This window comes from Haplochromis burtoni, unplaced genomic scaffold (genome assembly GCF_018398535.1).
Source record: "Haplochromis burtoni strain Fernald_Lab_line unplaced genomic scaffold, NCSU_Asbu1 Contig_19, whole genome shotgun sequence".
Lineage (NCBI taxonomy): Eukaryota > Metazoa > Chordata > Actinopteri > Cichliformes > Cichlidae > Haplochromis > Haplochromis burtoni.
In genome coordinates this window covers 543671-559894 of record NW_024582380.1, presented here as the reverse complement: position 1 = coordinate 559894, position 16224 = coordinate 543671, and the positions used below count along the sequence as shown (strand labels likewise).

Below are 16224 nucleotides of genomic sequence, written 5' to 3'. Positions count from 1 at the left end.
CCCTCCCTCCTCCCCACACCCACCTCTCTTCTGCTCGCAGCTCCCCAGACTAATTGAAGCCAGAACCTGGGAAAATCCTGCAGGTAGGACAGGAATCCAGGGTGGAAAATAAACCAGATCCCAAGCGCCACAAATTCCATCACGCAGTCTCACTTCCTCCGAGCCACCAGAGCCTGGGCGGCGTGCGCTTGACACCTAGTGCATGTTCGCGCAGAATGCACTCTTTAATATCATAACTCACAGAAACACTCGTCCTGAGTCACTGTGCACAGTGGTAGTAATTAATTACGGACACGTCGAAGCTCATATAGCAGGAATATATAAATAAGAAACCCTTTACTGAATACTACTGTAGAGATGTGTGCAGTGGCCTTTAACTTAGGACTAATGCACACTATGGGTGTCTACTTGGCCTGCTGTTTTGTAAACTTGCTAACCTAGTCATTACACGTACTCCAGTCAAAGAGACTGACTTCTGTTTGATGTTATTGACTGAGAGGGTTTTGAAGCGGGGGTTTTTTTTTTTATGTATCCCCTCAGGGCTTTGTCCTCTCGCCCTCCTCGTCTTTTTTTATTTTCTTTTTTTTCATGTACAGCAGAGAGGAAAGAGGGGATGCTAATATTTGTGAGCGGGTACGAGCTCACGAGGGGTGCTTTAAATGATGTGTGACACCTGGTGTAAACCTCTGAAGGGGCTGCAGGGCGTTTGTGTACCCCTGTTAGCGCACCGTACATGCGTGTTATCCTTTCGTTTTCCGGAGACTTAGGAATTCATGGTAAGTTTAGGATTTGAGCAGTTGTGGTTCCTTAACTTGACAAATCCAACCAACAGATTACACACACACTCACACACCATTCTCCCACCCCAGGCTTTCTCCCCTGCTGACTGTGAGGTCAGACAGAGCATGTGAGGGGCCTTTTCCTCCCAATTAGTCTGCCTGCTAATGAGTCCCAACCATCCTTTCTACCACTGCCACCCGTTCCTCCTTACCTCCATACCTCCACCTCTCCCTCCATCTTTGCCCCCTCCCCAAACCCTCAATCAATCCTGAGGCCCATGCCACCCCCTTCGCTCCCACACTACTACCACCCCAGTGGGTGTAATTATCACACAGCCGGCTTATAAAAACTCCGCAGCACAAGGCGGGCACTCGCCTTGCTGAGCAGGAACACCGGTGAAGGGTATTTTCCTATTTTTTACCTGTGACTCTGAGCTGAGGGCTTGCTTGCTTGTTTGTTTGTTTGTTTGTTTGTCTTTTTCGTGCTAACTTTTCTTTGCTGATTCTTGACTTTTCGTTGAACTGTCAGGGAATCGGACAGCTGAGTCTTCCTGCTGCGTTCTCACACTCTCTGTCGCTGGGCACAGTCATATGTTGCTGTGTAACAGGATACCTCCCCGTAGAGGTCACGGGTCACACTTCCTGTTTCCTGTTTCTGCTAGGTCATCATAGGGTCTTATCCGCGAGGGTCATAGACCTCCCCGTTCATCCTGCGCCTTTTGTTTGGGACAGCAGTGCTCAGGGCGGAGTGGGTGGTTACAGCTCAGTTGAGGCTCCTCTCTAGACCCGTCAAAATGTCAGCACTCCCAAATTTTATCATCCCCTCTCATGCTCCCCGTCTTCTCATATCGCAAGACCCCTATTTATCTCTGTGGTTAGCGGTTTTTACGTTTTTCTTTCATTCTTTCCAGCACCTTCAGTTCTCTATGTGCTTAGGCTAGAAGCTAAGCTAAGCCTACAGCACATCAGCTGATTGCCGCTCACACACAAGCATAGCTCCTCCACTCTTTCTTACCCACTTGCCCCAGTGATCATCCACCGATTCCCACTAGGTGTGATCATGGAACATGCAGTGACAGTCTGCTGATGTTGAAATGGAGGATTTCTGAGCAACACATGACTCTGGAAAGCACTGCGATAACGTGTAAAGCAGATGGGCAGTGGACAAAAAGAGATTGTCTGACGGGGTGTAATCAGATTTAGCAACCAGCAGCCTGAGCAGGAATGAGACTTTTTAAACTATTAAACCCCATAGAGACAATCAGGCACATTCACAGACATAAGTCGATATTTTCATTTGGTTACCCTCAAAAAAAGATTGAAAATTGCTGTCATACCAGATATATTTAATACTAAAGGGAGTTAACCCCCTGCGTTCATGCGCCGCCTCGATCTGAGCCCAGCGTGTTGGAAAACAACATTCTTCTATTCTTAAACACCAACAGTTTAAGCTCCCTCTGCAACATCATCTAAACATGCGTTCAGGATTCAGTCCAAACTGAGAGGTCTGGAAATAGAGTTACGGGCTAAGGTGGAGCACAAACACTCCCAGTTTCATGCCGGACCGGAGAGCCGCTTCTTTTTTTTTCCTCCTGCGTGTTCTGTGTCCGACTGGAATGAACATCAGGAAATTAATTTTGTCTGCATTAACCGTCTGAGGCTGAGCTCCTGTTGCGTGACACGCTCGAGCGTGGACAGATAGGGAAAGACAGGAGGGTGAGGGGAGAAGAAACAGAGGAGAATGAGACAGCGCTGGTCCTCCTCCTCTCTTTACATTTCACATTCAATAAAAGTTGAGTAACGACTCGAGGAGAGCGGGTGGGAATGCGAGGCAGGCTGCGCTGACCCAAACGCCGCTCCGCCCCGCTGAGGAGCTATCCATGACTCACTCTGTGGAAAGTGCCTCCTGTCATTCCTCCATCTGTCTGTCTATCTGTCTCTACTCTCCCATGATGTGCCTCATTTATTTCCACTCTCATGCCGTTTCTCCCCAGGCTACGAGCTCCGAACAGGGATATCTGCCAGCGTGACAAAAACACAGCAGCTCACGGGACATGTGCACATTAAATGCAAGGAAAATCCATTTTCCTTCGTTTATCAAGAAAAACAGTGCGCGATGGAAAGGCTTTGTCTGACACAATGACCTGCACGCTTGCTTTAAAAGTGTGCTGTACCTTTTTTGTGCTAGAGGCGCTCTGATATCAATACCAGAGTGTCGCAAACTATTTTTAACCAGGGCCTGGAAGGTACAGGAGAAATGTCTTGTAATCTGGGTCTGATTTTCTTAGTTCAGGACACTATTTGTGTTAGTTATAACAGAATTATACTCCTCAAGCCACTTCTATGGCAAGCATCGCTTAGAAGGAGGCTGAGAGGCTAACACATGCATACAATCTGACAATTAGACAGGCTGTAAACAGAACTTCAGGTTAGTCAGAGAAACAAAGGCATGATGCAAACATCCGTTTTTGTAGCTTTGTGCAGTGGAAGAAGGGGTTATTACCGACACTTGAGGTTCACTCTGAGGTTGGTTTCACTTCTAAATAAAGATGGGAAAGTTTAGAACATGTGGCCAGACTGCTTGAAAGCATTCCACATGTCCATCAAAACAATTGTTTCCAACCTGAGGAGAATTGTGGGTAATATTTTAGCAAATATTTTCCAACTCACACACTCAGCAGACATGGGGCAACATCAGCATCAGTTTGGAGCATGTGTGTGAGTCAGACTCCACATCAAAGGGTTGTGACATGTACCAAAGATGTTTTGGTCTTCAGAGACAAATCAGCAGCATTGTGTGGAAAATACAGGGCCGTGCAAAGGTCTCGAGCCACCACTCATTTCTTTCTATCTTGCTAGAGAAATGCGAGGTTGAATGATTTATCAAAACATGCAGCATAAAAAACAGAGTTTGTGAAGTTTGAATGAGCTTCACGTGACCACCTTTATTCTTTAACACAGCCTCAACTTTCTTATGTAGCTCTGTGATCAGTTCTCCAGGCTTCTTAAAGGACATTCAAATCTGTTCTTTGGATGTTTCAGCCGTTTGTTCCATCCTCTGTCAAAATGATCCCACACTGCTTCAATAATGCTGAGGTCTGGGATCTGGGGAGGCCAATCCATGGCTGAAAGTGTTTCATTCGGTGTCTTTAGGCCCTTGTGGTGGAATTAAGGCACGACGGGACCACAGATCCATGTTTTGAGCCGTCTTTATTTAATATTTGCATCACACCACCACAACCCCCCACCAACCCCTGAGTCCCCGTGTTTTAACACGGCGGGCGTGATTGCGGATGCCGTGCAGGTGCGTCTGCACGGCACCGCAGACCACGCCCCACCACAGCCCTCTCTCAGGTCCTTCCTGATTTTTTTTTCCCGTTTCTTAAAGACATGAGTCTCAGATACTGTTCATCTGCTGTAATTGTTTTTTAGGCCTGTCACTTCTTTTGTACTCCACTTGTTCTTTTTCCTCATAGTCTTTACGGATACACTGCACACCGTGCTGAGATATGCATGTACATTTACAATAAATGGCTCTTTGGGAATCGCCTTTTTTGGTTCGTGCCACTTTGTCTGTCAAACTGCGTGATTTTTTAAATCTTTGTAAAGAAATGGGAACGCATTATTTATTTTTGTGACAGGCCACTAGTAACAAAGTGCCTAAAGATTCAATTTAAAATGAGTTATTTGTAAATTGTCTTCTATATGTGCATACCGGACTTCTTCATCCCTGGAGTTAGGTTGACATTTTTCATGCTTGAATGATTTATAGGTCACTGTTAAGTAGCTAAACAGAAAAGTCCTGGTTAGGTGCAAGGACTGGACTGAAAATGTGTGAAATAAAGCTGCCAGTGTCCAAAGGAACAACTAGAAAGCCTGGATGAGAATTACATCACATGAGGAGTGGCTCAAGACTTTTGCACACTACTGCATTTGTGACCATTTTTATTATTTGTTAATTATAGGTCTGTGTTATTCCAGGAAAACCCCTGCTTTAGTACCCAGCACGTCCTCATTCCTGTGAACTTAGCCTTCTACCAGCGCTGCTTATTGATGAAATACTTTTCCTGCAGCTCATCAGACACTGAAAAGCTTTGTAAGGTGGAGGAGGACGACAGAGTCTGTGGAGCAAAAAGCTCCCACAAAGGGAGAGGAGCTAAAACTGTTTGTTTCACACAGGTATCAGGTAAATAAGGATTATTTTTAATTGTGAGTCATGCAAAGCTACTTTAAAAAAGCAGGACTGAAACCCCTTAAATCAGGTCAGCTAATTTCATCACTGTGTCACTGATTTCCTTCAGGTCAGAACAATTAAACACTGAGGAACTTTCTTTTTTTAACTTATGGGAGGTAGTCTGTTTGGAAACCGAATCCTTGAATTCTGTAGATTAGATTTGCAGGCGTGATGTAAATGTGTTGAAGCACTGATAGAAACATTCAGTCCTACAGATTCCATCTGGGCCGAGTCACATAGCAGCATGTCCAGACAAGTCCTGTGCATGTAGAGGAGGACATAACACAGGCCCAGATCCCAATCACAGACACTGATAAAAAAAATTCCATGCACTTTTCCTTTTTTTACTCATCCTCTCCATTTTTGACTATCACCCATTCAACCAGGCTCTTCCTACATTCTGAAAATTTCTGTGACTTATGGGAAAATGTGATCCAAGATCTCGGTGCCAGCTCGAGCAGACCACAGCTGATGATCAGCGAGCGCAGGTTGATTTCTATCAGCGGAGGTCAGCCAGAGGCTCTGAGGCTCAGCTGCAGCTGTCGTGTCGAGCAGTGACCCTGTGTGGAGTTCATGTCATGTGTGGGAGGCAGTGACAGACTTGTGGTTTCTGTGTCTCTGTCTGGGCTGGCCTGCATTGAGCAATCTGCCACATGTTTGGGCTTTGTGTGCAGCCTTTGAGCCCATGTTTCCTTGGTGTGACTTGCACTTTTGTGTTAAAGGGAGGTGAACCCTGTGGCGTGCGGGATGCCTATGGTCGAGCTGATTACATGTTCCCTGTGTCCAGCTGTCTGTGGGAGCCAGCTCCCGATGCTACTCGCGAAACAGAGAAGAGGAGAGCGAGAGATTTCCTCTCGTAATGGAAAACATGCCGAACATTTCTCGAAAAAAAAAGTCCCTTTTATTTGCTTCCTCCCTGCTTCCTCTTGCTTTGGTTTTTCTTTTCTCTTTTTTTATAATTGCAGAAGATTCCAGTTCAGAGCTGCTTGAGGTTTCTCCTCTTGTGGTAAATCTGGATGCTCTTGGCGTATCACGCAGCGGCTTTGCCATGCCAAAAGCGCAGCGTCACTTTCGATACAAACATCCACCCCACCCCTACATGCTACCGCAGCCGCGGCAGAGGCGGGCAGCCAGTGGGCAGAATCCACAGCGCCCTGCCACAGAGCTACTGCCCTGTCATCCTCCCCTCTGTACCGCTGTGGAGAAGGGTCAGTGCCATGCCTGCATATACAGTTTCTTTTTTTAATTCTCCAAAACTGTTTTCATGCGTTCTCCATGTACAGCTCATATGCTCTTCACTCAAATGTGTGCATGAAACTAGATTTTAATCAACATCTTAAAAAAAAAGATTAGCTCTGAGACAATGTTGGTCGGTTAGTTGGTTTGTCTACTACTTTATCTTAACAGTTATCAAACTGTCATGAAGGTTAGCAGTAATACCCGTGAGAACTATTCCTGTAAACTGCCTCTCGTGTCACTGGCAGGTTTCTCGTGCTCGGCAAAATATTTCTAGACTTACTTGGTCGGCTGGCATATTTGTGGTCTCTAAATATTTAATCCACAGTGACTTTTGTGGTGCCCTCTAGCTGTACAATGACAATAACAGCATTCATGTCTTCATCAGAATGAATTGTTATTTCTTTGACATTTTAATTGTGCTCCATGACCAGGGCTAAATATTGATTTATCCAATACAGTGGTTTAAGACAAAACAATTAATCCTAGAATGTCAATCGTTGTGATGTGCACAGCACTTTTTTCTGTTCAAAATCCAGAGAAATGTTTTAATTAAAATAATTCCTCAGAAAAATAACAGTGTTCTCTGAACTGATCAGAGCTCTGAAGCTGAGGTGAATCATAAATGCCTTATTGTTTCAAGGTTCAAAATGTACATTTATCGTGTGTTCAGCAAACAAATGTACGATGTTCCCTCAGTTTTCATGCTGCAGCTGCACCGCACATTTTACAGTGTAATCCATCGGTTGCCATGAGGACGATGACTTTTTGCTGGAAGTTGTGACTTGTGTGTGTGTGTGATTTGGGTTAAAGTGAGGGGGACTTCTGGATCCAGTGCCAGGATATATTTGGAACGGCGGGAGGATGCAGGAGCTTCCTGACAGTGACAAGAAAGTCATCCAACCAACTTTGAGACTCCATTCTGGATTTTGGTCTTTGTCACTCCCGACACAACCACAAGGCAGTGGTGCTAACTACCCATAGCTGGGGATCTGGTTCGCGGCCATGAGGGCATGTTCACGCACCACTGCCAGGGGTCAGATCTCCTCCAATCCCCCTGTAGCTCCGCCTGAGTCCAAAGGGTGCTCTGTTGATGTGTGGCGCTACAAAGACACTATGTACTAGCAGGAAGGGACTTACAGACTCAGGTCAGCTTTTCATTGATCCACAAGCAGCGGCGGTTGCTGGTGGTGTAGGCGCGCACTAGATGGGTCACACCCACCAGATGACACACCAGGTTTAAACTGCTATTGATTTTGTGTTTTAAAATTTTTACATGTGTTGCTTTGCATATATCCAGCTAGCATGTTTACACGTTTTTCATTATATTTATTACTCGTCCAATAGCAGCCACTGGCCTCGTTGGCACCTGGTGAAAGGAGTCCGATGTAGGTTGATGAGTCTGAGAAGCTCACATCTGTCTGATGACAGCGATACTGAGGTGATTTAGTGAGGATGCTACTTCTTTCCCTGAATTTCTTTGTTGTGGATTGTTGGATACTGGTGTGTTAGAGCTCTAACTTCAGTTCGGGGCATAATGCTTGAAGACGAGGATGACATTTTATTAAGTTGCTTGTTGTCTCTTTCGTTCGCATTTTTGCTTGATTGGTGAAGGGGACCCATTTCAGATTATAACACACCATGTCTGAGTCTGAAGGTCCAGGCATGAATTAAAACTTGCCTCCACTGAGTGCAAGCATCTATAAGTTGGTCGTTCTCCTGCCACACACATAAAACGAGGTTGGGGGAACGGTGATATCCATCTCAGCCATGGCATTCAAGATGGCAGGGCAACATGGCGGCGCCCTGCAGTCTATGAGACTTCATCAGTTTGTTGGAAGATAATAATTACACACTAATCAATGTATATTTATGAGTCCCACATTTTTTTCCATTGAATAAACTTCAAAAAATGACTAAATGTATCTTTACGAAGGAGAAAACTGGGTATAAGACAAAAATATTTATTCTTTATAGCAGGCTGTAAACATTTTAAATTCTGCTGTAAAGTTGACCATTTCATCTAAGAGATCGGTGGGATCGTCTGACTTTTTCACAACATTAAACTTGAAGGTGCGTGTTTGCTTTTGTGTGGTTTTCTGTTTGAGGAAGCAGGCCATTGATTGTATAGCGTTAACTCCCAGCTACCTCCGTGTTAGGATAATGAACTGAATTACTCATTCAGTGACTGAATATATCCCCGCATGTTTGCTCGCAGCTGACTAAGAGCTTTTAAGTGATTCAATTCGGTCATTCACCCAAAACATTTATTCTTTTAAACAAATTGATTGTGACATTAGCTGACATGCCAAACTAAGATGGTAAACATGAAACCTGACAAACACCGGTGTGTCAGCACTGTTATTGTGAGGATATTAGCCTGCCGACACATTAGCGCTGAGCTCAACGCCCCACCAAGCTGCAGATCCTGCACGACTGTAAACACTTAGCCCTGTGTCATCTACCGTCAGGATGTAGTAAAGCAGACGTCAGAGTGTCTGTTTATGCGAGTTTGTATGTATACTGGAAGGTGAAGATCTGCTCATGGCAGTAAACTCCAAACACGGCTGTTGACATCAGTGGTTTTCCCTCCTCTCCTCATTCCTTTTTTTAGGCTTTGCTCTAAAATACCCCGAGCCACCTCATTCTCTCCCTGCTTTACAAGTGTCTGTTTGCCTTTTAACAAGGTTTGCCCCTCCCGTGCCTGAGTCTGGACAAGTTGCCAGGATACAAGTCGTTAGAAGGAATTTCGGGCCCAGCTCGGTAAATCTGTGGAGGGCTCTGCAGGCAAACACATATGTCTCTTTAACACAGTTCAGTACATTAAAGTTCCATTCACGATGTGGAGAGTGTACTTGTGGAAGATAACGGGGTGTTTTCATGAGAGCTCAGCTTTGTCAGCAGGTGGTGCTTCGCTGCACAGCCTCAAAAAGAAGCTAAAATATTCCTGTGGATCCGATGTCTGTGAGTTACTGTTTGTCCGTCCCTCGGTCCAAGTGACCAGGCTTTTAAAAATGTTGTGGTCATCATCAGTGTATGGCCTCAATGTTGCTAAATGAATGGAGGTTTGTTGGTTGGCTGTGCTGGGAACAGGGTAATGTGTGTTCCCGCTCCAAAATTTAGAGTTTATGTCACTTGTAAAAGCCAGATTGACTGGCTTGTATATGGAGCCGAAGGGAAAAGGGTTGTTTATCTTCCGACTGACGTAATTCTGTGATTAGCTTGGGCTTTTTATACCTCCGCTCTATCGCGCGCACACAAACTCACACACACGAGTCTGGGCCCAGACAGACGTCGCAGCTGACCTGAGACGAGGCCCATATGAACCCAATTTTCTCCCAAAGACAACTAGAAACAACAGCAAAATATGCATGCTGACGTACACAGATAGGAAGGAAATCAATAAAAAACAAACAAGGAGGAGCTTGAGCGGCGAGATGAGAGGACGCTGCCAGAGAGGGCAGGCGGCTGGAATTTAGCACATCTGTTCCTCTGGCGAGGCTCTCAATCACGTGTGATGTCATGAAGCCTGAACGATGGTCAGAGTGCGACCGTGTACGTTGTCTCCAAGCTCTCACACGCATTTTTTTTCACGCACGAATGTAAGATGGGAACTGAATGAAGTTTTTCAAGGATGTTTCATTCAGTTTAAGTTATTAAACGTGTAAAACTTGATGTATTTTTATTATACTAGGTCGACTGGAATTTAAACATCGTTAATGAAATAGCTTAACAGCTCCAGGGTATTTTTTTTATATGATTTATGAGTTGATGAGTTTCCCACATTTCTCCCAAACAAAGGAAGAAGAAGTTAAGGAATGTGTTGCAGAACTCATTATGAGCTTCTGTAAATTGTCTAAGTCACACAGCCACTGCTTTTCCAGCCCAGAGGCCAAACTGGATAAAGGCTATGCTGAAAATCACATTTCTGTCGCACACTTACTCGAGCTTGTGGTGCATGTTTGTCTTTTACCATCTTGCTTTGATGTCGTATTGATCCATCTGCTGGATTTTATCTTCTTTTCAAGCTAAAATGCTCCAAAAATATTGCAAACATCATTTCTCCTAATCTCACATCTAGCTGTGTATTTTTAGTTGCCGCGGGAGGGGGGGGGGCCTTGATGTCCACTCGGGTGGAGTGTGTTATGTGGTGTTATCCTTGTTGCCCTGAGACAACCACTCAAGACAATGATGTTTGCCAGTAACAACACAATCACACCAGTCTGCTTACCCCAGTTTCTTTTTCGACCGGCAAATTACATGGAGCAAAAGCCGCAGCCCTTTGAATGAATCACGTTTGGACAAAAATAACAAAACTGGCACCGATAACAAAACTGTTTTTCCTGCCTGGTGATTGTCATACACGTTTGGTAAATACCAACCTTTTTTAGATCTCGCCGACTTTTTTCCTTTTTCCCTGGAATTCCCCTCACCCTGTTATAATCACATGCTACACACTCAGCTCAAGAGACACCCCTTATTTATTTTCACAGCTTTGTTAAACTTTTAATGTGCGCAGGCCCACTCCGCAGCCGCAGAGTGACTCACGGAGAGGCTGAGGGTGCATTTTTTTCACATGATTACCTTTAACCGCTTCCTGTTTGTCCCACAGTTGCTGCAGATTGTGACGGTGTCTGAGAAGCGCTGGAGAGCCCGGTCTCGTGGAGCAGGAGCGAACGGGTGGAGCGAAGAGGGGGAGGAGGAATTTGAGAGTGGCGACTGCGACGACGAGGACGAGTGCGCGGGGGTGTCTGGGCTGGGCCCGCCGCCACGACGCAAGCGATTACGCATCTTTGCAGGTTAGACGCACACGATATGGACTTTAATTTGTGTGGTTTTAAGTGATGCTGTATCCATGCTGACGAATCAAAATCAGCTTAACTTGTATTTATGAGCCAGGCTGTAAAAGCAAGAAGAAAAAGGTTGTTAAGTTGTTTATGTTTGTGCCCGCTAACCAGATTAACAGATCTGGCCTCTTTTGCAGCGAGTCAGAGCGATCGCAGTCCAAAGCAGAGAGGTGGTTTACGTGACTGCTGTGCATGTTGACACCAACGTGACACTATGTGGCAGGAGACATGAGACTTCCGCAGGTAGCTGCCTCACCTCCACCTCGTGACCTGCCGTCAATCTTGTGAAAAACGTCAGATGCACGCTGTGAAAGACAAACAGAGAACAAAAAAAAGGCCACAAACAGTTGGAAGAAAAAAAACCAAACAGAAGAAGAGGGAGAAAACACCCAGGGAGCAGAAACAAGAGGGTTCGATACACTGATACAAAGCCAGCGCAGCTGAGCAAACACAGCAGTGGGAGTAGTCCTCCTGTCTGGGATGTTGTGGCAGAGATTTGGGTTTGCCGGGCAGGGAGCGAGAGCAGGAACCCAGGGTTCACACAGGAATCCTGCAGGGCCATCGCTTCCAGCGTGAGAGCCTGATGCCCTCTCTTAAACACTCCTGTCAGCCTCTCTGTGCAGCTCTGCTTCACTGCAGTATATTTCTAGACTAGGTATGTGTGCATCAGTGTGTGTTTGCAATCACCTGAAAGCCTGTTTGCACCGGCCTCTATGCAAGTCAGTAATGTTTGTAGACCTTGAGAAGTCGGTGCTTATTGGCAGATGCGCAGATAGCTGCTGATAGCCTGTGATGACCTAGCAAAATGCTGACCCCACACGGCCTCTCAGTCCATTCTGGTCAAACGGGGGACTGGAGTTCAAAGGTTAACCTGCAGAGCAGAGGGGCCTAATGGCCTGCTTGTCTGTGCTCTGCTGGTCTGAGATGGACGAGGCAGATCGGATTTCACAAAGCCTGGTAAGCGATCAGTGGTGTGACACACACGCATACCCACACAGGCCGTGGGGAAAGGTGACCGAAGCCACAACAACAAGGTGCAGACAGGCAGGGCTAAGCCACCAACGTAGTCAGCTGTCAGCCTGGTGACCAGAGCGAGGCTGTTACCAAACGGTAACGACGGATCTCTCCTCACCGACTCTCTGCGCAGATTCCATAACCTTCTGACAACACATACGCAGACCGACACGCTTCTCCTCCCGAGCCAATCAAACCTTCGCGCTACACATTCCCCAGAACATTCCAGTCCCGGAGCTATTCCAGGACAGGGACACCACACCACCACCTGCCCCACCTCCATACCTCCTGAACCAAACTGGTTGCAAATTACACACCAAAGAATCTCTATGCCATGACCTGAGGTGGTGTTAAAAAAAGAAAACAGCATTCAATTTGCGAATCATTTAATGATGCAAATGTTGCATTAGCGGGGTTGTGGATACATTTTTATGATCACTGGATTTACAGGGAGATTTATTGAAATGTGGTTGGTAAATAGACTCATTCTTATAGCGCTTTTCTACTCTCCTGGAGTACTCAAAGCGCTGTATACAACACATTCACCCATGACACAAGCACTGTTATCTATACTTTCAGTGCTTTCTAACTGTCATTCATACGCATTCATACTCCGATGGGTGCATCGGAGTTCAACTCAGAGTTAGTATCTTTGGCATGCAAACTGGGGGAGCCAGGGATCGAACCACCAACCTCCCAATCTGAGCAACAGCAACCAGGTTCTGGGCCTTAAGTAGTCTGTATCGTGACAGAGCCTCCACCGTGCTTTACCACAAAGTAAGATATTAAGTTCTGCCATGACTACCTAAAGTTTTACTACAAGGACTGGATCCATCTCTCACATCCTGTGTCATATGTGTGTTCAGATACTTTTTATAGGCTGCAGACAGTTTTTAGGCCTGATACTACTTCTTTTATCCTCCACTTGTCCCGTTTCCTCAAACTTTTGAAGGACAAACTGCACAACACCATGAAGTTTTCAGCTAATAGCTCTTTAGAAATATAGTTTTATACCTCTCATGATAACTGTATTATTTTTTGGAGATTGAAATAAAGAAATGCAAACACACTATAGTGCATGAAATAATCATTTGATCTCCTGATGAATTTGGGCTGTTGAGTTGTTCACTCAATGACATGAAAATCAATTTATAACTTTTAGTTAATGTGCTCTTTTCAAATTCATTATTTAAATTATTTCCCCCCACTGTGTGTATCTTTGTAACAAGTGCCTCAAGATACAGTTAAAAATCAGTTCTTTGCTAGATTTTCTGTTATGTGTAGACATTAAGCTGGTTCATCTCTTGAGTTAAGATCCTTTTTTATGCTTGACTGAATCCCAAGTCAGTGTGAAGTGTCTTAACAACCAAGCAAAACAAAACAAAACAAAAGTCATTCTTCTGAAAATGGTCAGGTACAAGTAACGGACTGAAGAAATGTTGAAAGACGACTTTAAAATGACTAGAAAGAGGCTCCTTGGAAGGAAAATTTGAAGGAACGATGGAAGTCTTTGCACAGTACTGTACCTATGAATAGATGTGTGTTTGTGAACAGATGGAGTTGTCTCTAGCTTTGTTGTAGTCCAGTAAAATGTGATTCTATATGGCGTGTCTTTACCTTTATGATGAGGGCTCACCTGTGTTTCTGTGCTTTCATGCACCTGGCCTCTGACTGTATGGCCTCTATGAGAAACAAAGGATGTGCCGCCATCTCTGCAAAAACCTGCTCACAGATTCCTCTCAAAGCCTCTCTACATTGCCTGAGCCACACATTTTTTTCTCCTGTTTCCACCTGGTGCTAAAAAACGTCACAAAAACATCTGCTAATACACACTCATTTACTGCATAAAGTCTTAAAATTTGAAGAAAAAATTTAATTGTGAAAAGCTGGCAGTGAGGGAATCATCTGTTTCCAGCTCAGTGTGGAAGCCCAGTGAAATACAGCAGATAACTCCCAGTAGGATCAAGGTAATATTTCATGGTCCAGTCAGTACACAGTGGGAAAACGAGTGATTAATCCAGAGAAGTGGCCAAGATAATCACACAATTTTAATTCCCTTTAATAAAAGGGTTGTTTTTTGGTTTTTTTGTGGCGCTAAGTGGACTACTACTAAACAACCTGCGAAAATGGCTTTTTGATGCAGTTTGGAAACATTCGGTAGTCTGCAAGCAAACAGTGTGCTCTGCTTTGGCTCAGCAGCTCAGATCTCTGCCTCGTGTGTTTTCTTGCTGAGCTGGACGGGCTTTTGCTCGCTATGCTCAGCAGGAGCCACGTGAATAGACCTCTTGTTATGTTCCTGAGCTCAGACATTCGCTCACTATAAGCGCCCCGAAGGAAAGCCGTTCCTTTGGGAGCTCTGGATCTTTTTTATCAGCGCCAGAGGTTAGCAAAATACAAAGTGGAAATATTCCTGTAATGTGAAACACGCAGCTTACGATGAGAGGCTGGGCTCGGCTCACCTTTCAGGTCTGCTACAAATTTTGCGGCTGGAACAAAGGAGTGAGTAAAAGAGCGAAGAAGGTGATGAGAGAATGTGGGGAACGAACACAAAGAGACAAAAACACCTTTGATAACTGTAAAGGCTGATACACTGGGAAACCTAAACATTCTTTATTCTGTATGTGGGTCAAATTAACAGCCTAACGTGCTGTCAGTGCTCCAGCATGGTATGTTAATTAACTGCAGCTGTGACCTCTGACCCTTCTGCACCTGATAGGTGAGTCACACGGTGCCTGTCTTCCACAACAGTGTTTGCACATGTCTTCATCACAGCGGACACAGTTTACATTAACAGCACCGGATGCATCCACCGTATAAGCAATTTCCTTCTTCTTCAAGCTTCCTGTAATTTCATAGAGCTGATCGTCAGCGCTACTGTACTCATGAAGAGTCATCAACATATGGTTGCCAGCCAGGGAGGCTCGGTGCCACAGGCCAGGATGAGAAAGAGACGGGCTCAGACGGTGCACATGTGAGAGGAAGCGTGCAGGTGCCTGCATGCCCACGTGGCAGGCAGAAAAAACACACTTCACTCCTTGGCCCGTGCATCGATCAGCATTAAGTTCTCTTTTTAAACATTTCATTCAACATTTTTCTTTCTAAAATTATGACATCTAAAAAAAAAAATTTTTTTTTAAATTGTAAAAACATGTTGGGTAACAGGAGGTGAAAAACGATTAAAGAAAAACATTGAAATGAAGTCAAATACTGTGAGCTCTGTGTGGTGATTGGACAAAATATTAGATGCCGAGACTAGTTTGAATTTGAGTGCCAAATGTGCCAACAGTTATTACCCAGGTTATCAATACGATGCCAGATCTGAAGTGTTTACCTCTATAAGGAGTTCAGAACTAATTAAGTACGAAGAAAATGTGATAATATATCTGTCAGTGAACCACAAAGTTGCTGTTAAAGGAGGTGGTTACTGTAATGTTTTGGACATTTCATTATTAGCACTGTATTCTCTAAAAGTGATACTCGTAATCTCTCAACCTTGCAAAAGGTTTGTTTCCTTTTTCAAATACCTGCAAAGGTATTTAGATAGATCACAGGTGGGCAATCCAGGCCTCGACGGCCGGTGTCCTGCAGGTTTTAGATGTGTCCTTAATCCAACACAGCTGATTTAAATGGCTAAATAACCTCCCCAACATGTCTTGAAGTTCTCCAGAGGCCTGCTAATGAACTAATCATTTGATTCAGGTGTGTAGACCCAGGGTGAGATCTAAAAGGCCTGGAGTTGCTCACCCCTGAGATAGATAAATGGGTCAGTTGGTGGTTACACTGTGGAGCTTTTGTCCGTATTAAAATACATAATGACATCAGAGTTCCTGCAAATTTGTTTGCGGCACATCAATGACGTGAATCTCCCATTCTCACACGACATGAGTACATGTCAAGAAACCAGTTTGAGGTGATTTCAGCTTTGTGACATGATGAGTAGCCTGGTGGAAGCAGTCATCAGCAGATGGGTGCACTGTGGTCATAAAGGGATGGACATGGTCAGCAACAATACTCAGGAAGGCTGTTGCGTTTCGTTGATACTCAGTCGGTACTAATGGTCCCAAAGTAGGACATTAAAGTAATCTCCACAGCTTCACACACAGCAGGATGGATC

The 16224-nt window shown here is 44.8% G+C and overlaps 1 protein-coding gene across 2 annotated transcripts in view; it reads left to right on the top strand.

Moving 5' to 3' along the window:
• The window catches only part of gpc3 (glypican 3), a 136654-nt gene that overhangs the window by 109569 nt on the left and 10861 nt on the right, over positions 1-16224 (top strand). The window contains exons 7-8 of one of the 2 annotated variants that reach the window (XM_005916604.3): positions 10862-11048; positions 11234-15779. In XM_005916604.3, the coding sequence (XP_005916666.1) occupies positions 10862-11048; positions 11234-11295 (249 nt within the window). In that variant the 3' untranslated portion in view covers positions 11296-15779. Of the gene's footprint in view, positions 1-10861; positions 11049-11233; positions 15780-16224 lie in introns of those variants that run through there. The other variant, XM_005916603.3, reaches the window with a different exon arrangement.